The sequence below is a fragment of the Diabrotica virgifera genome, chromosome 9, assembly GCF_917563875.1.
Source record: "Diabrotica virgifera virgifera chromosome 9, PGI_DIABVI_V3a".
NCBI lineage: Eukaryota > Metazoa > Arthropoda > Insecta > Coleoptera > Chrysomelidae > Diabrotica > Diabrotica virgifera.
Window position 1 is genome coordinate 184,911,124 of NC_065451.1, and position 25,661 is coordinate 184,936,784.

Genomic DNA, 25,661 nt, shown 5'->3' on the forward strand with positions numbered 1-25,661 from the left:
TTATAATTTTTATATTCACCCCTTCCCCCACTCCTTTGTCGGCCACGCAGCGTTCCGCCCCTGGAGATTTTAATTAGTTACGTCATGACCTATTTATTTCCAAATTTTGGCGCACTATCTCTATCAGGAGCGTCACAAAAAAATAATTAAAATTGCGACTTTGACCCCTTATATCTACCCTCGGCCCCCACTCCGGTTTCCGGCCGTTGGGGAAAGTAATATACACAACTAGTTCAACATATCCCCATATAGTTTTTCCATATTACTTATCACGCACAAAATCCGCTTCTATCTCTCCGACTATGTTAAGTTGACAAATAAAACTCTAAGTAAAACTATGGTTACCACAATTACGTTACGACTATTGCTGGTAAATGTACTTATTTGAAAACTAATTAATTCAAAATTCATTCAAATTTTTTGCATATAAAGAATAATTTAGTCGGACATTAAACGTTAAAGGTATTATAATAATAACGCTTTCGGTCAACGTATACAGAGGTGTAACCAGGATGATCCTAAGGGGGGGGGGGTTACATCTACTTGAAGGTCTCTGGGGGGGTATGGAATAAGAATGGTGTTAAGCGTATAGAGCTCAAAGTATATCCAAAAGGGGGAGGGGTTATAACCCCCCAAAACCACCCCCTGGTTACGCCTATGAACGTATATACCTCGGGCCGAAGCCCTCGGTCTATACACCGTTGACCTCAAGCGTTATTATCCTTATAATACCCTTGGTACCTTAATAACTATAAGATTTCATGTAATAACTCTATTAATGATAATTTTTCGTTGGTTTAAAGAAGGCGACTCCCACTTTTTCAATGCGTATTTCCATTTCTTTGTTTATATGCCATTTATCGTTAACGTTGGCACCCAAATATTGTGGACCCTTTCTAACTTAATTTTACTATTTACTAAAATTTAGTTTTAACTCTTTAGTATCTCCTGGTAACTTCCAAGTGTACAAACGACTCTTGGGTAGTTTGAAGAATGTATTTGTCACACATAAATTGTTCTTCAACTTTCTCGAACTACTTTTTAAGGCTGTGGTCTCCAATAAATGCTGTAGGGTGCTAACAGCGTCAAGCCAGACGTTGCATACAGCGTTTGTAGGTCGCCGGCAACATCAGATTTGTGTCGTTATCAGACGAGTGCGATCTTTTAATTTGTTTTGCTCGACTTGAAATGCCGCAAGAAATTTATGTATTATTATTATTTAGGTACAGTGGAATCCCGATAACCAGGAAGTCCGGCTAACCCGGACCGATTTTTATCAGACAAACATTTCAACAATAAAAATGATGAAATGTAATATAATATTTGAGAGATAATGGGTATTTGTGTAATTTGAACTACATATACGATAGTAAAAATGACTCATGGCACACGACGTTCATTGTCGTGTTATCGGAAACAACAGGCACCTGTAGCATCCTTTATTTATTTCAAACTGTCTTAGCATTGTTTAAAAAAGACTAAATGACTATTAAAAAATTCTTTTTTAAACAATGGTCTTAGTCTTCACTGTTATTAAATAACATAACATCGTTGCGATTGAGACCGTATTGTGTGTAGTACAACAGTCGTATTGTTCGCTTCCGTTCTCTAATCGTTCGTAAATCTATTCAGATTTTGTGTTAGCGTAATGGCAAAAAAAACGTAAAAATGTGGTAGTGAGAATGGAAAAGAAACTAGAAGCATTAGGTGGAATTGATAAAGGCGACTCTTCAAAAACAATTGCAGCATCATAATATGGTGTCGGGACATCTACAGTATCGGATTGAAAGAAAAATAGAACTAAAATCGAAGAATTTTGTTTCAAAATGATAACAAAAGACAGTTTGGACAATCTTTGTATGTGTGGTTTTGTGCGGAACGCGGTTTTTACCAGTGTCTGGACCAATTATTCAAGAATCAGCACTCAAGCTGAATAAAATGTTGCCTGATTGTGAACCAAATTTCACTGCAAGTCAAGGTTGGCTGGATAGATGGAAAAAACGTCATGGAACCCGCCAACTATCTGTAGGTATACCGTATTTTATTAATTTTTACCATTTTCTCCGGCTAACCCGGATCGGCCGCGGTCCCGATTAATCTGAGTTAACGAGGTTCCACTGAAGTTAGTTGATAATAATATAGTATTCTTGAAAACATCATGGCATATTAATTATTTCACTTATCTTTGACAAAGACTGATTTATCGCTGGCATATTATACTATAGACTTGCTACGTTTGACCAACTCAATTAACAACTCATTTTTCTCCACATCCATATTATTTATTGTATAAAGCATATAGACGCGACCTACTGCGTGACGATATACGGCATCTATTAGTGACCTCCGCCTGGGAAGTCACATAGAGCAGTTTCATGCTGCATTCGGCATACGATACAGACTGCAGGTAGTATTTTTAACTGGATTAAACATACAGACGCGACCTACCGCGTGACGCTGTATGCAACGTCCAGCGTCTACTGGAGACCACCGACTTAGCAAATTAATTGTTGAAGGTAAAGGGTTTGGAAAAAGACACGAAAATAATAATAAACATATTTTATTCTAGAACAATGTATAAATCAAAAACTGCTTCACCTACTTTTCGCACTAACTGGAGCCGTCTTACTAGGATCTACTTGTTTCGTGGGATCGTATTTGTATGTTTTCACTATAGGTCCTTTGCCGGCACGTTGGAAGGATAGTTCATCCAATCTTTTTCTTTCCTCTAACGCCTTCGTGATCTTAATATTTTCCCATGCTAAAATGTTTGATATTAGTATTCTAATCGGTTTAAAAACTTTCTATTTAATATACAGGGTAAATAGCATTTAGTTTTTTTATTTACATTTAATAAAGTTTAGTTTGCTTTTAAACCATTATTTTGTATTTTACATAAAATACTCAACAAAATACCAGAAACTGAAAAAAAAAATAAAGATAAAAATTCTGAAATTGACTTTTTTTGCTATCAAAATCAGTATTTTACACTAACTTACAGACCAACATGGTTTTTGGTGTTTTCAATTATTTGATAAGTGTCCTTAGTTAATTCGGGTACGTTGATTCTGAATTTGGTTTGAGCCCCTCACTTCAAGATTTCTCATTAAATAAAAAAACCTTGTGATATATTTTGTACTAGAGTCAGGGAGTATTTTATTGGTGTTTCGTAAATTACAGTAAAATTATTTCTTTAACATACCTCTTGATACATCAATAGAACATGTTTGATTGGACAGATTGAGACAATGACCTAGGAGTTTTTTTGTAGAAATCACAGATGGTTTCCTTTGAAAGAACAAGTCTCTAAACTATAAAGAAATTGTAGCCAACATGGTCGACAATTACAAAAAAAAAACTGGAATGCAATATGAACTTCTTAACTTCATTTTCTAGATTGGGATGTTGACTATTTTCCCGAAAAACTTAAAGCTGTCAGTAAGAAACAGGGAGAGAGGTTCCATCAAGACATAAAAGAGATGTTACCAAGGACCGTGAGATAGAACGATGGCTGATTAATAGTGCACCTTAAAGAGGGACCCGCCCACAAAAATTCATAAAAAGAAAACTACAAAATGCACTTTTCATGGAAAAAGAGAACGGTTTTATTAACCTTCGAGCGGACGCGCCCTATGGTTTTTTTAATAAATGTTGGGAAATTGTTACAATTTCCTATTGTAACAATTTCTACATAATTAAGATAGGTAGATAGTAGGTAGTTACATCTACCGATAATAAATACATTGTCAGTAGTTACAATCCTTCAAGCCTTCTCTAAAACCTTTGGGTTTCACGGGCATATTTTCAGCATGAAATTTCCGCATCTGCTCAATTTTGAAATATTCTCTGACGACAGGTATTCTCAGAAAACCAACTTCAACAACTAGTGTCTAATCTTCGGGCTCGGTGGAGGATGATCTTCACTTAGATATTTTATTGATAGAGGTAGACACCAGGGTAGTTACCCCAAGAGAACGTTGAGTACTGATTTGTGGCTTGTACGCGACTTAGTTGAAGACTTTCTTTCTACCTGAGATATCATAGTTTTATAGAAGCTAAATTTGGGTCATCGTTGACACGAGAACTCCGTGTTTAGTGTATCTAACAAAGGTAAATAGTTTTACTTTCGTCAGCACTTTTGTATCATTTCCAAATTATATTGTTTACAATTGACAAATTATTATCGAAATTAGTAGTCTACATGTGTAAATATAAAAACAAATTATTTCGTGAGATCTACGGGATGATAGAATTATACTATTCAATATCGGATATTAATTCTGAGTATTTAGTATTGGACATACTGCCCGACGGCAAATCTGGACCAAGCGTAAGTAGTGCAACGTTTACAGTTATAACATAGACATAAGATATTTCTAGCATAATAATACATAAATAGTTTAAGAATAAACTAACATTTCTCCAACCGTAACCTTAGGTCTCACTGTCCGACTCTGTTTAGATCAAAGTTGGGGCCATTGGATGAAAATGTTGTGAGTGGAAGCGTCGGCCTTGGAAGTCGACGGGGAACCGTCTTCCCGGTTCCTAAATAGCGCGTGTACCTCGTGTTCGGGTTTTTGGTTAAGTGGTTTAACTGAGCGACATCTGGGTTTAACAGGGCAGTATTTTCATAACGCGAGAAGCCCAATTACGACTATCGTAGTAATGATCCCGGGGGCCGCTAAATAACTCCAATGTGATTCTTGTATCGTTCACCAATGCGTATGTGTTAACTCTTCCTCCAGACTCTCCTTTTCAAGGAGTATAGGACTGAGCTCTTCTCCTTGTATGTTAATGTGGGTGAGTGGGGTCGTAGTTAATTTACGTCTTGCCCTCGTCACCAATTGTGCTACGGGAGTGATTGGGGCCTTCAGGTAACTGGTAACAGCTGTCTCCACTCCGCTCCTAGTGGGGAGTAGTGTAATATTTTTCGTATGGTCAATGAATCTGGGTGAGAGTTTCAGAAATGTGACTCGTTCCAGGACTCTTTCGTTCCGATTTCCATCACAAATAATGGATATGTGTATCGTAATTGGCGTAATAACTAGCCAGAGGTTGGGAGTGCCCATATTACTCCACTGAGCTTGTTGTATTGTCTTGGTAACCACTGGGCATGTGCTATTCTTAGATCGACCATAAATTTCTTCTAGTATACAATTTGGTTTGGCAATGTTCATTATGGCTGTTGGAGAGCACGCTATCTGTGCCCTTGCTAACTGGAAGCATCTCTCTCTATCTTCCCCGGTCTATTCGAAGTAGTGAAGTGTATTATAATCTACTATCAGTAGATTCCTTGGAGCGGCAAATGAATGCACCACTGACCCCTCGACCTGTAACGGTATAGCAGTGACCTTGATTATGTTGTATTTATTTCTCCCTGTCACTATGAAGTAGCCGATGACCGTTATGTATTTGTCGCCATGGCTGACTTCTGTTTCTTGTATCGTCTCAGCTCCTCCTAGGATGTCGTCTACATACATATTTTCCTTTACTATTTTCGCCGCTATAGGGAATTCCGCTCCTTCGTCTTCTTGTAACTGTTATATTGTTCCTAACGCTAAAAATGGTGCTGCGGCCGTGCCATATGTCACCGTTTTCAAATTATATTGCTGAACTGGATCCTTAATGTCCTTTCTCCAGACTATTTTTTGATATATTTGGTCTTCTTCTGCCATTCTGATTTGTCTAAAAATTTCCTCCAGATCCGCTGAGTATGCTACCTTATTGGATCTCCGTCTTAATAGTATATTCGTCAAATCCTGTTGTAATTTTGGCCCTGTGTGCATAATATCATTCAGGCTTATTGCTGATGAGCTTTTACTTGATGCATCAAACACGGCTCTTATTTTAGTTGTACTACTGTCCTCCTTTCTCACTGGATGATGAGGTAGGTAATATCCATCTACCTGTTTGTAGATTCTGTTGCGGATGCTCTGCTTCTCTCCTGCTTGTAGTTTCTTTTGCGGATGCTCTGCGGCTGTCCTGCTTGTAGTTTCTTTTGCGGATGCTCTGCGGCTCCCCTGCTTGTAGTTTATTTTGCAGATGCCCTGCGGCTCCACTGCTTTGTAGTTTCTTTTGCGGATGCTCTGCGGCTCTCCTGCTTGTAGTTTCTTTTGCGGATGCTCTGCGGCTCTCCTGCTTGTAGTTTCTTTTGCGGATGCTCTGCGGTTCTCCTGCTTGTAGTTTCTTTTGCGGATGCTCTGCGGCTCTCCTGCTTGTAGTTTCTTGTTCTGGAAGCTCTGTTGATCCCTAGTTGGTTGTTTCTGTTCTCCCGGGCTTAGTGTCGTCTATCTGCTACTGGGTTGCTAGGTGTGGACTGTAGTTGTAGGTTTATCGAGTCTTGTTACTGCCTCGATGTCTTCTTTTGCTCGGTAAGGACCATGTCTAATCTTCGGGCTCAGTGGAGGATGATCTTCAGTAATAGAAACACCAATAGCACTTAGATATTTTATTAATACCGTTAGACACCAGGGTAGTTACCCCGAGAGAACGTTGAGTACTGATTTGTGGCTTGTACGCGACTTAGTTGAAGACTCTCTCTCTAGCTGAGATATCATAGTTTTATAGAAGCTAAATTTGGGTTATCGCTGACACGAGAACTCCGTGTTTAGTGTATCTAAAAAAGGTAAATAGTTTTACTTTCGTCGGCACTTTTGAATCATTTCCAAATTATATTGTTTACAATTGACAAATTATTATCGAAATTAGTAGTCTACATGTGTAAATATAAAAACAAATTATTTCGTGAGATCTACGGGGTGATGAAATTATACTGTTCAATATCGGATATTAATTCTGAACATTTGGTATTGGACAACTAGCGAGATTAAATTACTGCAGGTCCAATAGTAGAGTATAGTACCAGAGAAGTTAGCAACCAATAATTTTCGATAAATTTCAATAATATAAACGTGCTAGCTTTATAAGTTTCAGAACCAACTGTCGAGTTGCAGCTGCACAGGTCAGGCGTCGCGCGAATTTTTATGTAAACGAGTTTTAGCTCAGACAGGTACCGTTATAAATTTAGCTATAACTTTGTTTCTATTTCGGATTTCTTAATATTATGCAATTAATAATGCATATTAAACTTATAAAATTTTAAGGAATCTTTTTATGTAAAAAACAAAAACCGATTTTTTTTGGAAAGGAAAATTCCTCTTAATTAAATTGTAATAAATCCATTTTTAATACTTACAATCCTTCAAGCCTTCTCTAAAACCTTTGGGCTTCACGGGCATCTCTTCAGCTTTAAATTTCCGCATCTGTTCAATTTTGAAATACTCTCTGACAGCAGGTACTCTCAAAAATCCAACTTGAACCAGCGAAATCAAATTACTGGAGGCCCAATAACAGAGTATAGCACCAGGGAAGTTAACGGTAAAAGGTAAGACGATCAATGGTAATCCTCTTAATACGTATTTCATTAACTGCATGTTTTGGGAAGACAGTTTGGCCGTATCTGTTCCTAACTGTAAGAAAATTAAATATTTATTATAGAGTGAAGTAAAACTTATCTCTAAAACTCCATATTTGTTTATTTACAATCTACATCATTAAAAGAGTATTAAGTAAATTTGTTCCATGTTTTTGAGCATGAAGAAGAGACTTCCAATGATGTCTCATCTTATTCTATTTATGTTTAAGTTTTAAAATAGGTCCTGAGGCCAGGTTCTATCTAGTCTTCTTGTGGCAGGGCCATTATGGAATAATTCCCTTACTAACTCATTGTCATGGTGAATGGTACGCTGATTTTGTGACTCTGTGGCTCGATGGATTTCTTCTCTGATGAAAGGTATATTTAGGTCTTCGTGAAGTGCTTGATTAGTTACGTACCATGGTGACCATGGTATTTAGACTGAAATTTTTGGATGATATTCAGTGATGTTGACTTTGCACAGCCCCAGAGGTGTAGTCCGTAGTACCAAATAGGTTTGAGTATTGCTTTGTACAGAAGAATTTTGTTTTGGATGTTGAGTTTTGATCTGCGTTCAAGGAGCCAATACATTTGCTGGAATTTCAAGTCTAGTTGTCTTCTTTTGGTCTGTATATGTTTCTTCCATGTAAGACGTTGGTCAAGATGGAGGCCAAGATATTTAGCGTCTGTTAGTGTTGGTATTCGTTCATTTTCCATTCATACAGGTGGGCATGTGTTGTGGCGGTTGGTAAACGGTATTTGAGATGATTTTGTTTTGTTCACTTTTGTTCGCCATTTTGTGTACCATTCACCGAGTATGTCCAGATGGTGTTGCAGGTCTTTTGAGGCTTGTATGTGATCTTCATTTACTGCTAGTATTGCTACGTCATCAGCAAAGGAAGCGATCGTAGTATTATGAGACTCTGGTATATCGGCTGTGTAGAGTGAGAACAGCAGCGGCCTGAGAACACTACCTTGCGGAACTCCGGAGTTAACAGGACAGAGGCTGGATTGTTGGTCTTTGAATTTTACTGAGAAATATCTATTTGATAAGTAGGATTTGATTAGGAGGAAATAGTTACTAGATAGTGCTAATTTTACTTTGTAAAGCGGACCTTTGTGCCAAACGCTTGTGAGATATCTAGGAATCCAGCGTTGCAGTATTTCTTTTCTTCGAGAGTTTTTGATATTTCATTTACTATTCGATGGACTTGTTGTGTAGTAGAGTGATTTTCCCGAAAAAAAAAAAAAAACAAAAAAAAACAAAAACTTTTTATAAGTAGAATTGAGCTATTTTTATTTGCTGTAATAGCCCGATCAAAGAACAATCTGACCCAAAAAAAAAATAAAGGAAGGATGAAAATTTGGGAATAGGTAGTTGAAATTGACTATTATTATATAAGATAAAATTTACAATTCTACATCCCCCCTCTCGAAGGTGAAAAATATACATTTAAAATAAGACCGGAATTGGATAAAATGACTAATTCTAAACAACTTTTGTTCTATAGAAAACTTTTGTTCTATACAGGGCGTCCCGAAAATATTGGTCATAAATTATACCACAGATTCTGGGGTCAAAAATAGGTTGATTGAACCTATTTTTATTGTGCACTTACCTATATACAATAGTGCACACAAAAAAGTTACAGCCCTTTGAAGTTACAAAATGATAATCGATTTTTTTTTTCATATATCGAAAACTCTTAGAGATTTTTTATTGAAAATGGACATGTGGCATTCTTATGGCAGCAACATCTTAAATAAAAATTAAAGTGAAATTTGTGCATCCCATAAAAATTTTATGGGGGTTTTGTTCCCTTAAACCCTCCCAAACTTTTGTGTACGTTCCAATTAAATTATTATTGTGGCACCATTAGTGAAACACAATGTTTTTAAGACTTTTTTGCCTCATAGTACTTTTTCGATAAGCCACTGTTTATCGAGATATTTTGAATATTTGTCGAATCTACCACATATTTGTATATGGTTAAGTACGATTATAGAGACCTGTTAATAATCTGAAAATTTATTTATAATTTACATTTTTAGCTATATTTTGGATTCGGTCGCTGACCAGCGAATAGAACACACGTGTTTAGCTCGTATCTTAACTCGATTCTCGGGCAGATATAGCAATAAAACAATTGTGTTATACAAAAGTGCAGTGTAACTATAAACCAATATATGTAGGTACATAAATAAACAACCTAATTAGTTAACTAATTATACAGTGAAAAAATCGGAAAAAAGTAATTCCAACGATAAGGAATTAAATTCTTGTGTAAAGTGATAAAAACTTGTGTGATATCGAATATAAACAAAGCAGGTTTTGCAGTAGGTGGAAACAAAACAATATTGTGAATGGTGTATTTCTACAGGAAAATAAAGCATATTAATAAACAGAATCAGCTGTAAGTAGAAAACTTTATTATAATATAATTAATTTTATTATAAACAGATAACCAGGGCCGGATTTTGATTTTGATTTTACCTAGGAATAAAAGTGCTGGAAAATTAGTAACGGCTAGCGCGGGTGCGGGTGGGAATTTGAACTGTGAGTAGAGTTCTCCACGAAACTTCACCCGTGACGCATTGACTAATAACTCTAGCACGAAAAATAACTAGGAATTAAGAACAATGAGTTCAGATAGCGAATTAGATGATGAAATGAAAAGGAGAAGGGAAGAGGAGGAACATCCCAGCAAAAAATCAAAAATAACAGCTAGAACATCACAAAAAACAGATGAAGATAACATAAGTGGAATGGAACAAATGATGAAAATGATGAGGGAATTAGCAATGGATATAAAAGACATAAAAAAAGAACAATATAGATCTGGAGACGAAATCACACAACTAAAGAATGAAATTAAAGAACTGAAAGATCAACAAAGCGGCTACAAAGATGAAATAAAAAAGCTGCGAGAAACAAACGAAAAAGCTATAAATCAAATAGGTCAATTAGAAAAAGAAATTAGTATAGCAAATGAAAAAATAGAGAAATTGGAAAGAGAAAGAAAGAGAAAAAATGTAATAATACAAGGAATAAAAATTGATACAAATGATCAGAAAGTTTTACGAGGGGCTATGGAGAATTTTATGGAAAAAGAGCTACAAGTTTCAGTAGATGTAAATGGAGCAAGGAAAATAGGAGAAAATACTGTCATAGTGGAACTCAACAGCGTGAAAAACAAAATAGAAGTAATGAAAAATAAAAGTAAATTAAAAACCAAAAAGGACGAAAGAATCTATATTAATGATGATATGTCAAAAGAAGAAAGAATTATTCAGAAAGAAATTAGAAGCAAGGCTATGGTAGAGAGGCATAATGGAAAAAATGTAAAAATAGGATACCAGAAGCTAATCATTAATGGTGAAATATGGACATGGAATAACAGCCAACAACAACTCATAAAAGAGAAAAATATACAACCAAAAAACTAGCAATACAACGAAAGCAGACTGAAATAACGGAGACGACATGGCAAAGTACAGGTACACGAAATAGACAAAATGTACAGATTATTAATGAAAAGCAGCCCATAAAAGAACATATATTAGTAGGAACATGGAATGTAAGAGGAACATACGAAGAAGGAAAACTGAAACACCTAGTAGATGAATGTAAAAAATATAAATTCGAAATAGTAGCACTACAAGAAACGAAACAACTAGGCCAAAACTCAATGGAAATAAATGACTATTTATTTTTCAATAGCGGAGGCGAAAATAGAATGTTAGGCACAGGATTTGTAGTAAACAAAAAGCTGAAAGATCTAATCGTTGACTTTAAACCAATTTCAGAGAGAATATGCATACTAAGAATAAGAGGAAAATACCAAAAAATAACATTTATAAACATACATGCACCGACTGAAGAGAAAAACATAGAGATAAAGGAAGACTTCTACAGTCAAATAGATACAGTATTCGAAAATATTCCCAAATACGATATAAAAATAGTACTAGGTGATGCTAATGCCAAAATAGGAAAAGAAGAAATATACACACCCACCATAGGAAAATATAGTCTGCATGAAACAACGAATGAAAATGGTCACCTCTTAATAGATTTTGCAAAAGAAAAAAACATGATCGTTATGAGCACGTACTTTCAACACAAAAGAATATATCAAGGAACATGGAGATCACCAGATGGAAAAACCATAAATCAAATAGATCATGTGCTCATCGAAAAAGACATGGAAAAATGTATAAAGAACATAAGAACATATAGAGGACCGGATGCAGACACAGATCACTTTATAGTCGGAATACAACTTAAACAGGTTATACCAGTTCTTAGAAATCAACAGAAAAAAAGGTACAAAGTAACTAAACCTATTAGACTACTGTCAGAAGAAGAACAAAGTAAATATGAAAGACTAGTCACTAGAGAACTGGAAAATATTGCAAAAAATGAAAACATCGAACAAAAATGGACGCAAATAAAAGTATGTATGACCAAAGCAGCGCAAGTCAGTAATAGAAATATAAAAGATGGATTCAAAGAATGGTTTGATGAAGAATGTAAAATAGAACTGGATGAAAGAAATAAGTTAAGACTCAAAATGATGCAAGTGAAAACACCAGAGATGGAGATACAATACAACGAACAAAGAAAACGAACTAAAAGAATCATAAGAGCAAAGAAAAGAAAGTACAACGAAGATAAATTGAAATGCATAGAAGAAAACTATAAAAATGGAGAAGTCAGGAACTTATATCAAGGAGTAAAAAATCACAAAGACTGAGATGGTTGGGACATATCCAAAGGATGCCAAACACGAGACTTCCCAAAAAAATACTAACGGGAGGAATAGGAGGAAAGAAGAAGAAAGGTAGACCGAAAACCAGATGGAAGAAAGATGTTGAAAAAGACATAGAAGAACTGAAAATCACAAATTGGAAAAATAAAGCAGCAAATAGGAGAGATTGGAAAGGAATAGTAAACCAAGCCATGGGCCTTCTAGGCCTGGAGAGCTAAACTATATATAGCTATATTTTGAAAAAGAAGCCACATCTCGATAAAAGGTGACTTATTAATTAAAAAAAGACTAGGAGGCAAAAAGTTTTAAAAACACTGTGTTTAACTAATGGTACCAGAATAATAGTTTACATTGGAACGTACACAAACATTTGGGGGGTTTAAAGGAACAAAACCCCCATACATTTTTTATATAGACATATTAAAAAAGAAGCCGCATCTCGATAAAAACTGCCTTATCGAAAAAATACCGAGAGGCAAAAAAGTTTTAAAAACGTTGTGATTAACTAATGGTTTCACAATAATGAATTAATTGGAACGTACACAAAAGTTTGGGGGGGTTTAAGGGAACAAAACCCCCATAAAATTTTTATGGGGTGGAAAAATTTCACTATAATTTTGTTTTAAGATGTTCCTGCCATAAGAATGACACATGTCCATTTTCAATAAAAAATTTTTAATAGTTTTCGACATATTGAAAACAATCGATTTTCATTTTGTAACTTCAAAGGGCTGTAACTTTTTTTATGAGCACATTTTGTACTAAGTTAAGTTAGGTTCAACCGAACTATTTTTGACCCCAGAATGTGTGGTATAATTTATGACCAATCTTTTCGGGACACCCTGTATATTTTTTTCTTTTTCGCTAAGTCAATACTTTTCTAGTTATTTGCGAGTGAATATGTTCATCTTTAGCAACAAAAAACATGTTTTTGGACGGTTTTTCGGAGATAACGCAAAAAGTAAGTATTTTATCGAAAAAAATATTCATAGCAAAAATATAGCTTATAAAAAACTGAAAAAAAAAAATGGTGTATGCATGAGGTCTGCAGACCCAGTAGAAGCCGAGTTGTATCGAGTGAATCGAATATTTCAATGTGAAATAACCCAAAAACGGAGCAATTTTCGGGGAAAATTCATTTCAACTGTTTTAAAGTGTTTAAAAAAGGTTTATTTTTGTCTTTTAAAAGATCTAACATTAAAAGTAAGTGAGTTGCGCTCAAAATATTGTTGGTCCCTTTTATTTTTTGGTAAATAAATCGCGAAAATCACCCCTTAGTTAGCATCACAAATAAATTTTATCATTACCACTTGACAAATTACTTTCTTTATGTATTATTTATATGATCTGTAAGTTTGATCGGTTCAAAGTGCTAATTTTTGAATAAGCTGTAGTTAAAATGGCTTGAACGAGTAACTAATCACGAGTTTAGGCAAATTTTGAACAGCCATAGCATAACCAATTTTTGTCTAACAAGAAAACAAAAAATCAAAAATATTCAGAAAAGCAAAAGGAACATTTTATTACTCCTTGAGATTTTTGGTATTACTAATAATTTTTAAGTTAATTCCATAAAAAATTCCATTTATTTCATAATTTAAAAAAAAATGTTTTATTTTAAGCCCAATTTTTTTCAAAATTGAGCACTTTGAACCATTGAAACTTATAGATAATATAAACAATACATTAAGTACATGTCATGTATGCATGAGGTCTGCAGACCCAGTAGAAGCCGAATTGTATCGAGTGAATCGAATATTTCAATGTGAAATAACCCAAAAACGGAGCACTTTTCGGGGAAAATTCATTTCAACTTTTTTAAAGTGTTAAAAAAAAAAAGGTTTATTTTTGTCTTTTAAAAGATCTTCTAACATTAAATGTAAGTGAGTTGCGCTCAAAATATTGTTGGCCCCTTTTATTTTTTGGTAAAAAAAAAATCGCGAAAATCACCCCCTAATTAGCATCACAAATAAATTTTATCATTACCACTTGACAAATTACTTTGCTTATGTATTATTTATATGATCTGTAAGTTTGATGGGTTCAAAGTGCTAATTTTTGAAAAAGCTGTAGTTAAAATGGCTTGAACGAGTAACTAATCACGAGTTTAGGCAAATTTTGAACAGCCATAGCATAACCAATTTTTGTCTAACAAGAAAACAAAAAATCAAAAATATTCAGAAAAGCAAAAGGAACATTTCATTACTCCTTGAGATTTTTTCGTATTACTAATAATTTTTAAGTTAATTCCATAAAAAACTCCATTTATTTCATAATTAAAAAAAAAAAAATGTTTTATTTTAAACCCATTTTTTTTTTAAAATGAGCACTTTGCACCAATGAAACTTATAATATAAACTAGATAATATAAACAAACATAAGTAAAGTAAGTTGTGAAGCGGTAACGATTAATTTTATTTAAGAAGCTAATTTTCGCGATTTTTTTAGCAAAAAATAAAAAAGACCAACAATATTTTGAGCGTAACTCACTTTTAAAGTTTTTTTTTTAAAACAAAAATAAACCTTTTTTTAAATACTTTTAAAAAGTTATAATTAATTTTCCCCGAAAAGAGCTCCGCATTTGGGTTATTTCAAATTGAAATATTTGGATTTGGAATTTGACGAAGAAGAACCTATTTTTCATTAGCTACAACTGTGCTTCTACTGGGTCTGCAGACCTAATGCATACACCATTTTTTTTTCAGTTTTTTATAAGCTATATTTTTGCTAAGAATATTTTTTTCGCCAAAATACTTACTTTTTGAGTTATCTGCGAAAAACCATCCAAAAACATGTTTTTTTTTTTAAATGAACATATTCACCCGCAAGTAACTCGAAAAGTATTAAATTAGTGAAAAAACTCTATAGAACAAAAGTTACTTAGAATTAGTCATTTTATACAATTTCGGACTTATTTTGAACGTATATTTCTTCACCCCCGAGAAAATATTTTTCACCCCATATTTCCCAATTTTTGTAAAATGGAGGGATGTAGAATTGTAAACTTTTTCTTATATAAATTTTCTTATTAGACAATTTCAACTACCTATTCCCAAATTTTCATCCTTCCTTTATTTTTTTGGAGGTTTTCGTAAAACGACGTTGGACGTTTTCGAAATCGGTACTGCATAACAATGCTCTGCGAACTGACAAAATACGCAGTAAGTATCCCGGTGCAGGACAAGGAGGCGCATACAATAGCTAGGGGTATATTCGAAACTTCACACCCACTTACGTGCTAATGAAACAAATAAGGACGGATCAAGGGACGGAATACAAAAACGAAATAATGTCGAGTTTGACGAAAATGCTCAACATCCAACATAACTTCTCGGTAGCTTACCACCCTCGTTAACCAACAATCGTTTTTTTAGATTATAGCGCCATTATTCATAATTCGAAAAAATGTTTCGAATAAAAGTTACTTATTTTTTCGTAAGGAATCCAAATCTGCAATAGAAAATGAGGCCTCCCATTTAAGATTTTAAAGTAACCCCCACCCCACCTTCGTGGGGGTCGTGTTTGGTGCTATTCGATAGATTTTTCAAAAATATTGAATAAGTTTATTTTTTAGTTTTTCGATCTGATGTTCATTTCACAAAATATCGCGGGATTCGTATTTAAAATATTAAATTTACCCCCACTCCTCTCCGTGGCAAGTCGTGTTTAGTATCATTCGATAGATTTTTGAAAAATATTGAGCACGTATTTTTTAGTTTTTCGATATGTCATTCATTTCACGGAATATTCGCTTTTTTCTTGTGAAACTTTGGGACTCACCCATTTCCTTACGCCCCGCTCAAATCGTCAGATTTTTGAAATACACACTGTTTTGCATGTACTTAACTTACCTTATCTTAATCTGACGATTTCGAGTTTTTCTAAGTATACATTTTTTTTTCGGTCCCACCTTAACGAACTCCCCTGCATTAAGATCCAATATATGGTAGAGGTACATTTTCAGGGCACAAGGTTTCTCCCCATATAATAATCTGACGCGCTCGAGTAACTGCAAAAATCCCCGCTTGAGCTCCCCTACCATAATCTACAGGTATAAGGTTTCGGTCCAAAACCTTCCAAATCATCTTCAAAATACCACTGAAATGTTAACGTAGAATCAAATCCTGCTATGTTCATAGTGTAAAGGATTTATATTAGCATCCAAGAAATATGAGTTAATCCATATCGATTTAATTTTTAAAAGTCTTAAGCAAATATTATTTACATGCATTGTTTGGATTTCGTAAATGGGTGACATTGGTTTTGTAATCTAGGCCACGCATTTTGAAAACACCGAAGTCAGCAATTATACTGCTATTAGTAATTCACGGTCACATTCAAGTATGGTCAATCATAACAAACCATTGGGATTTATTTATAGTTACGTAGAAAGCAAAGAAAGAGATTATTCATTATTCAGAAACCGACGTGGTTAGAGTAGAGACGTTATCCATCCCGACACCAACTGGTTACTGTCGTACATGGTGACTTAAATAAATATATTTCGGTAATTAGTGTATCAATTTCACCACAATAGTTTTATGAACAATAAAATACTTCTTTTTCTGGTATATTTTTATGGAAAACACCGAAGTCAGCAATTATACTGCTATTAGTAATTCACGGTCACATTCAAGTATGGTCAATCATAACAAACCATTGGGATTTATTTATAGTTACGTAGAAAGCAAAGAAAGAGATTATTCATTATTCAGAAACCGACGTGGTTAGAGTAGAGACGTTATCCATCCCGACACCAACTAGTTACTGTCGTACATGGTGACTTAAATAAATATATTTCGGTAATTAGTGTATCAATTTCACCATAATAGTTTTATGAACAATAAAATACTTCTTTTTCTGGTATATTTTTATGTTTTCCTATCAAAATGGTTCTATACCTACTTTTGGTGCATTAATTGCGCCTAAAAACGTTGAAAATGAGCAATATTATGTGGGCTTCTGAAGATGTAAGGGGCATGCAGAAAACTGACTCTATACCACATTAGTGTGTCATTTTATGACATTTATTGATGCCACTTTGATTAAGAAATTCTGGATACTTTTTGGAAAATTTGCATTTTTAATGTTTTTTTTAAGGCAGCAGGTTTTGATTCTATAGGCCTTATTTGTCAACTTACCTCGATAGTTGCATATAAGGTTGCGCTTGTAATAATGGGCAGCAGAAAATATTGATCGGGTAATGTAAGATCCGTAAACCAAAATAATCCCCCGGTGCTCAAACTGTCAACTGGAACATTTGTCATCTGACGGAGGCCCATGAAAAAGGATATAAAGATGGGCATCTGAAACAGAGAGATTTTGTTAATATGTACTTCTAACTAATTTTTTGAAATATTAAGTTCCTGCCTGCAACACAATCTATAACTGAAATATTCTAAAAAATCATAAAAATGGAATAATAAAAAGTCCCCTAATTCTTGGAAATGCTTGACTAGATTCTGTACCGCTTATTTGTAGTTTTTGGGATGAAATCCGAGAGAAGAGTTACTCCACGAGACGTTCGTCGCAGAGTTAACAATGTGCTTAGGCACATAAAGGGCTTTCGCCACAGGCCAAGTCATTACCAATGAACCATAGTGCGATCATATACATTCGCTGATACTCAAGACTCCGTCTCAAGTTTCTTCTTCTTCAGTTGCCATCTCCGCTAGGGAGGTTGGCAATCATCATAGCCATTTTAATTTTTGAGACAGTAGATCTAAATAGTTATTATGAGCTGCATCCAAACCATTCTCTCAGGTTCTTCAGCTATTACTTACTAAGTATACTTCTCGCCCCGCATCACATGTCCGAGATACTGTAGCTTTCTTTCCTTAATAATTGTAAGTTCAACTTCCTTCTCTTTACCTATTCTTCTCAGTACTTCATTGTTCATAACTCTACTTACCCAGGAAACAATCATAATTCTTTTATAGGTCCACATTTCAAAGGCGTTAAGGCCAGGGGTACATAATTCGCAAATATTTTACGGCTATCCCTACTTTTTCTGTCTTTACACGGCAAATTACGTGTAGTAAAATTCACACTGGTATGGATATTATGTAAACATTACTAGAATGTCATTCTACTTGAAAATGTCATCATTAACTTAAAGAGATGGCTTTTGAATGTTCTTGGATAACTGTTATTTGTATAATTGCAAATTATTAATTCAGTTAATAAATGTGATAATTTTTTCACTAACTATGTATTCAGTAATTGTAATAATTTATATGTACAACAAAAACTAATACTCAATCGAGAAAAGAGGAAAAGTATTAAAGTGATTTTTTAATAATATATTGTTACTATGGAACGCTTACAATTTTGAACATCTTTAATAACAAAATACTTGGATCAAAGAATATATTATCCTGATGTATTCTTTGCTTGGATCTTCCACAAATAATACACAATAAATAACTTTTTATTAAGTTCTTAAATCAATTATTTATTAAATACACTATATATCAATAGTACAAAATCAACAACTCAAAATATTCCCGATGCCATGTCAAATATTTAAAATTGTCACTGATTGACACTGTCTGACTGACAATACTTATTCTATTCGACCGAGTGTGTGTAAGACAAAGATATATTTGGAAAATATTACCACGGACATTGTGTTCATTTTTTTCGAATCCTGAAAAAACCAATAAATATTTTTGAAAAATTTAAACGCAGAATGAAAGACTAAATTATTACCGAGGGCCGAAAGCCCCTTAGAATAAATACAATTTTTATTTTGAATCAGATATTTGAAATTAAAAATCACACTAAATTTTCTCTTAGTTTTTCACCCCTGTAACTTATTAAAATAAACATTATAGAAGTTCTCAGGGACTTTCGGCCCTCGCTAATTACGCAATCTTTCATTCTGCGTTTAAATTTTTCAAAAATACTTATTAGTTTTCTCAGGATTCGAAAAAAATGAATCCCCATTTGAATAGCATTGCAACCGAAAATACGTACCCATCCTCTTAAGTCGTCTCATTGTCTCTAGATTTAACGTCCATGATTCCACTCCTTAGTATAATACACTGTATGCGTAATATTTTGTTAGGCGTACTTTAAGAGCTAATGTTAAATCTTTGCTACACAGGACCTTTTTCATTTTCATAAAATTAGAATGTGATTTTTAGATTCTGACGTTGAATTCTGCAGTGTAGTCATTATTTTCTGTTATATACGTGTTCCTAGGTAAGTGAACTTTTTTACTCTTTCGATGTGCTGGCCCTACTAATTTTCATAAACTTCGTCTTTTTGATATTGAGAGAGAGTCCGTACTCCCTACTACACCTTACTATTTGACTCGTGAGTCTTTCCAGGTCTTGGAAACTATCGGCTATTATTACTGTATCATCTGCATATCTGATGTTAACTAAGACTCCATTTACTCTTATGCCGACTGTTTCATCTTTCACAGTTTCTCGAATTACCTCTTCAGAATAAGCGTTAAATAATAGAGGTGATAGTATGCAGCCTTGCCTGACTCCTCTCTTTATTTCCATTTCTTCAGATTTTTCTTTTTCAATTCTTACTATTGCTCGCTGATTGTAATAGAGGTGTGTTAGTAGCCTTAAATCTCTTTTATCTAGGTTTTTATTTTTTAGAATTTCCATAAGTCGATCATGTTTTACTTTATCAAACGCTTTATTGCAGTCTATAAAACAGAAGCAAAGAGGAAGGTTAACATCCAAACATCTCTGTGTCAGCACGTTAAAGGAGAATAATTGAGCATATTGAGTATCACTAATATCCAGCTCCAGTATACGAGTGTATTCTGGCGTGGATAATTTTCAGCAGAATTTTCAAGGTATGTAATATTAAGCTTATGGTTCGATAGTCACTGCACTCTTTGGCATTCACTTCCTTTGGCAAACACACAAATGTTGATGTCAACATTTCTCTAGGGATGGTTCCCGTAGTACAGATAGCGTTGAACAGTTCTACTATTATGTCCAGGTTTTTCTCAAGTTTGTTACATGCAATTAATTAGTTCTCCATTAAAACCCTAGAACAATTAATAAATAAATTCATTTGGGTTACATGCAATTAATTAGTTCTGCATTAATAAGTACATTCATACATGTTACATAAGTAACAATTAATAAGTACATTCATTTTGGGTTGGAGTAGCTTTAGTTTGTGACCTTTCTCTTTGTGCTTGATTAAATAAGATGCTTACAATTTTACTATTTATGAAGATACACAGTTAAGATAGTTGGTCCATATTATAAACTGTATCAAATTAATTGCAGGAAATAAATATTTACTTTTACTCCGTGGCGTTACAATCCTTCGTGGGTTGTAGCAGACTCGACAACATGTCTCCATTCTTCTCTGTCTCCAGCAACCTCCATCCAATAGGGAACTTGCAAAAATTTTTAAATATTAAAATGATATTAAAAAACATAAGGTAACATGACCTTAAAACGCTTGCATGCGAAAAAAACAAATATTTTTAACCCGTACGCTAATTACGACGTTTTGAAAATGCTATAAAATTCAAATATCTTAGGAGGCTCTTGAACGTCCTTCTATTGGTTCGACGTCACCGGCCACGGTGAACCGGCGGAAACAACGTGATTAAGGTAGGTATCACGGGTATATTACATTTTAATCGTCTTTAATGAAAAATTCCTAGGTATTATTTATGTTCATCTTATATATTGTAATAAGTAGTTCCCCAATCAGCTTAGTTTTAAACTGAAATTGATAAAGTTGAGCGCTACCTTGTAAAGAGTTTAAAACGCATATGACGGACGAGGGTTTTTCAAAAGGTCAATCTGACTAACTTACCTACCGTTGATGTCTTCATCGTGGCAACTTTTATAAAAAGTAGTAAAAGCTATTCTATTGGAGAAATGCGAGGTGTCAAGTCAAATAAGTAAGAGTTATTAATAAGCATGTTTAAACCGTTTATAACAATAGTTTGGTACCATTATATTATATTACTTATACGGTTTACCCCGTGAGTTTGATCTACCTACCTCTAATCGAAGGATTTCGTATATCCTGGAAAAGATTACGGTGTAATTTGCATTATAATAAAGATTATATTTTATTGTAATGTTTATTAGTACCTACTGGAGCCTTTCATTATTGTGTTCAAAGCCTTCTGAGAAAAGATTATGGTGATTAGCAGCAACAAAATCCTTCTTTACAAAGTTAATAATACGCATAAATAAGAAGAATCATTATTGTAATTTTACAAGTTAATATCTTTATCATCTCAGCTTATACTTACACCCCATCCCTCGGTAGACCGCAAGCTATAGTAGAAACCCGACTGTAGACCGCATACTATAGTAGCACCACTACTTTTTAGTTACTCTTACTTTTATTACTAAAAGTTTTGTTTATTTTTAAGTTACTTGTTTCTTCTTTGTTCCTCAACACAAGAAACGAACAAAGTAATTTCATAAAAAAAATTTTTTGATACATGTCAACAGAGATAAAATGTTAATATTTTGCCTGTCACAGAAAAAATCATTTTTGCCATAGAGTAAAATAAGATATTTCAACTATATAATTTATCTATGGGCAAACTGCATTAAATGCAATGGCCCACCCCGAACGGACAAACGATACGAGTGGCCTGTGACGTCAGACCCCAGGTCTCGCTTTTGAAGTTGCTTAAAACGGAAATTTTGGGCGCGGAACTTTGATTAGATGTTGTACGTACACTATTCATTGTTAAGACGTAATATTTTGAATATAACATTTTAAAACATAAATTAACAATTTTATGCAAAAAAAAATTTTAGTGCAAGTTCCCTATTCTCCACGCCCATAGTGCTTAGGTCTCCAGCTATATTATCTAGCCACCGGAGTCGAGGGCGGCCGCGTGGTCTCCTTCCAGTTGGGACTTCCTCCCACACTAGTCTTACCGTTCTTTGGTCAGAATATCTTCTGAGGTGACCTGCCCATTGGAGTCTTCTGGGCTTTGTTTCTTTTATTATGTTAACGTCTTTATATAGTTCGAGCTCTTTGTTAGTTCTTATGGGCACAGGCCCAAAGATCTTTCTCAGGATTTTTCCAAAATATATTTTTCCCAAATGCGCAGTCGCTCTTCGTTTGCCTTTATTATCGTCCACAGATCACTACCAAACATCACTACGGTTCATATGAATGTTTTATATAGTTATATCTTTGTATGTCTTGTTAGCTGTTTAGGTTTTATAGGGTTTTGATGGATATAAAGATATCTGTTGTCCACTTGTATCCTATTGTTTATTTCTTGTGATCCGTTATTGTCGTCAATTATTGTTGTTCCAAGATACTTAATACTTAAATATTTTATAATAAATATTAATATTATACTGTAGGGTGGCCGGAAAGCCCCTTTACACTAAAAATAATAATGTTTCAACACAGCACCAACATTTGCTGGTATTCTTGCGCATGCGCGGCATCAGGATCACCTGTTGGGTCACGCATACAGACAACAATAGGTAGTTGCGATTAAAACGTAATGGTGGACACAAGTGAGTATAGAATTGAGAAGCGTTTGGTCGCTGCAATGTGGATAGACACTGAAGAACGTCGTCATAACAATAAACAATGGCCAATATTTTGGTTTTCAAAAACCATCAGCATCCAGACCAGTGATACTCAACCTGCGGCCCGCGGGCCGCATGCGGCCCTCTAGCGTTTTTTATGCGGCCCGGAGGCTAACTAAAGGGCCCTGTGATCAAATTATTTGTCAAATTTCACGTGTTATTTTAAATTATTTGATACTGTGCCGATGTGTTTGAGGCGTGTTTGGGCGTGAGGCAGACAATTTAATGACTTTAATTTTAAATTATATTGAAATTTTTAAGAACCCTGATTAAAAAGCAGGGTATTATAAACTTGTAATAATAAATTATTAAAGTTAATGAACAAATACTCATTTTAAAAATAATCAATAGTTATTTACTACAAAAAAATTTAAAATAATTGTGTCCTTGAAAGAACACCCTGTATATTAAAATTTTCAAAATTCGTCTGCACATTTGAAAAGAGCACAAAAAACTAAGTTTAATTGTTCGCTTTAATTTTTTACGCAGATAATTTAATGACATTAATTTTAAAATCATATCGAAATTTTTGTTTTGAGAGTTTGAGTTCTTAAAAATTTCGACATAATTTCAAAATTAAAGTCATTGAATCGTCTGTGCAAAAATGAAAGCTCCATTAAAGCTCTTTTTGAATGTGCAAACGGGTTTTGAAAATTTCAATATACAGGATGTTGTTTCAAGGTCACAATGGATTTATAATTTTGTTTAATTCGGAACTGGATTTTTCTTGTGATTAGTAGTTGGATGGTTTGGGTTCTAAATGTGATATATGTGTACCAAATATCAAAAAAATATATAAAGTGGTTCTAAAGTTATGGGTCCAGAAAGAAATGGGCAAAATCGATGAAACACCCTGTAACTCGGTTATATAAAGTCAGTAGAGCAATAAATTTAGTATGTCTAGAACCGCCTTATTTACCTCTATTCAACATTCAAGTATTTCCGTTTCCCAATGAAACACCCTGTATACTACTTCATCTTGATTGCGGCCCGCAAGCTTTGGCAATAGCTACTATGTGGCCCAGGAAAGAAAAAGGTTGAGTATCGCTGATCCAGACCAACTTTGCTCTTGTGGGAGACGAAAGTTTTTTCTTCGGGAACCGTTCTCGATGCACCAAGAAGTGGAAGACCAAGCACTCGAAAACATGTGCTGGCATTCAGGATTCCATTGAACGTTCATCGGTAAGTCGACGCGAAAATGCTCTGTAGAGTTTGGTATTGCACGGTCAACAACGCAAGATAACACGCGAAAGGATTAACAAATGAAGGCCTTCTTTATTTTCACAAGATGGCGCCTCATCCCATTTTGCCCTCGCTGTTCGCAATCACCTGAATGAAATTTGACTAGACCGATGGATTGGGCGAGGATCTTCAATTCCTTGGCCTTCAAAAAGTCTACATTTGACAACGCTGAACAATATACTGTGGGGTTTCATTAAAGAGGAGATCAGAAAACACAGATATGTTTCAAATGAGGACTTGCGAAACGGAGTTCCCCAAGATTTTCAGTAACTCCGGACATGCTGGGACGGATGAGCATACGAACATGGCGTCGGATCAAGTTGTGTTGCAACAATGGAGGTATGCACACCGAGATTTTAGATAAATAAATAACAAATAACTTACGTACAAAATTGTGTTATTGTTTTTTCCCTCTGTAGTACAACAACAGCAATTCATTAATGTAAAGGGACTTTCCTACCACCCTATACAATAATGAATTGAATAAATGACGAATAAATGTTACACAAAATTTAATTAGAGACAGTGTTTTTGTAAAATATTTCAATCTATTCAGAATACATTTTAAAACCTTTTCCATGTATCTCAATAGAAAATATAGTTTATACTTTAATCTTTATTAATGCATATGAAATACCTCACCTGTGCTAATGGAACAATCATATTTTTAAAAGGATTTAACCCTTTCTCCTTCATGAACATCATAAGTTCTTGTGAGTATCTTGCAGCATCCATTTGGTTGCCAGTTTGTCTAGCTTCAGTCATCTTCAGTTGAAGAACTTGCATCTGAGGGAGGTAGTTATTCATTTTTGCTGCATTTCTTTGAGCCATAATCACCAAAGGGAAGAGACAAATTCTGATCACTAGTGTTCCTAAAACATATATATGTAAATAGTTGTTCTGAAGCTATTTTCTTGTGGCATTTTTATAATCAAGTATATTCAAATGGGAAATAAGCCACAATTTTACCTAAAAATGATTTTATTAACGTTTCGACGCCCAAGTTGGGTGTCGTTGTCAAAATACAAAATAATACTAAATAAATAAAAATGTTGTTGCTTAGTAAAAAATTCTTCTAATAATTTATTTAATCTGACTCATTTATATCGGCAATTCAGACACGTATTATACATTTTAAAGTAGACCACTTTAAAATGATATTGCCAATATTGATGAGTTGCGTTCCTGGGACGACTTTACTAAAAGATAGTTCATTCGATTACATGAAATCAATCCCAACTCAAGAATATCCGCCACAAAAAATCATAGCATGTGATCTGTCTTTAAAAAGACAACCAAATGCAACGGTGGCACTGAAATTCTCGCGTTAGAGATTCCATAGTAAATCACGAGGGAAAACCAGGAAAAACCTCGTGATACTATCCCGACATCGTAAGTATTTGGGTTTACATTTAGTTTACTCTCAAAACTAATACCAAATTCTGACTTGATATTTTAAATTTTAAATATGTACTAACTCGATATGTTACTGATTTACCAATTGTGGTATTTTCTTTCTATTGACTTCCTCCTTTAATATGGGTAACCACATCCTACTGCATTCTACCAAGGAATTTGCGACACAATTGGTTTCATTTAGCATAATTAGAGCCGCTTCTTTGATTTTTTTTTCTCTTTTTACTATCTGCTTCTTTTAGGACT

General features: G+C 34.3%; 1 protein-coding gene across 1 annotated transcript in view; it reads right to left on the reverse strand.

Moving 5' to 3' along the window:
* Positions 1 to 2,544: 2,544 nt before the first annotated feature.
* LOC126891839 (mitochondrial inner membrane protein OXA1L) overlaps positions 2,545 to 25,661 on the reverse strand; it is a 33,594-nt gene continuing 10,477 nt past the window's right edge. Inside the window, exons 5-8 of the mRNA XM_050661162.1 lie at positions 24,642 to 24,871; positions 17,328 to 17,492; positions 7,196 to 7,469; positions 2,545 to 2,761 (exon numbers count right to left, since the gene is read on the reverse strand). Of these exons, the coding sequence (XP_050517119.1) occupies positions 2,595 to 2,761; positions 7,196 to 7,469; positions 17,328 to 17,492; positions 24,642 to 24,871 (836 nt within the window). The 3' untranslated portion in view covers positions 2,545 to 2,594. The remainder of the gene's footprint in view (positions 2,762 to 7,195; positions 7,470 to 17,327; positions 17,493 to 24,641; positions 24,872 to 25,661) is intronic.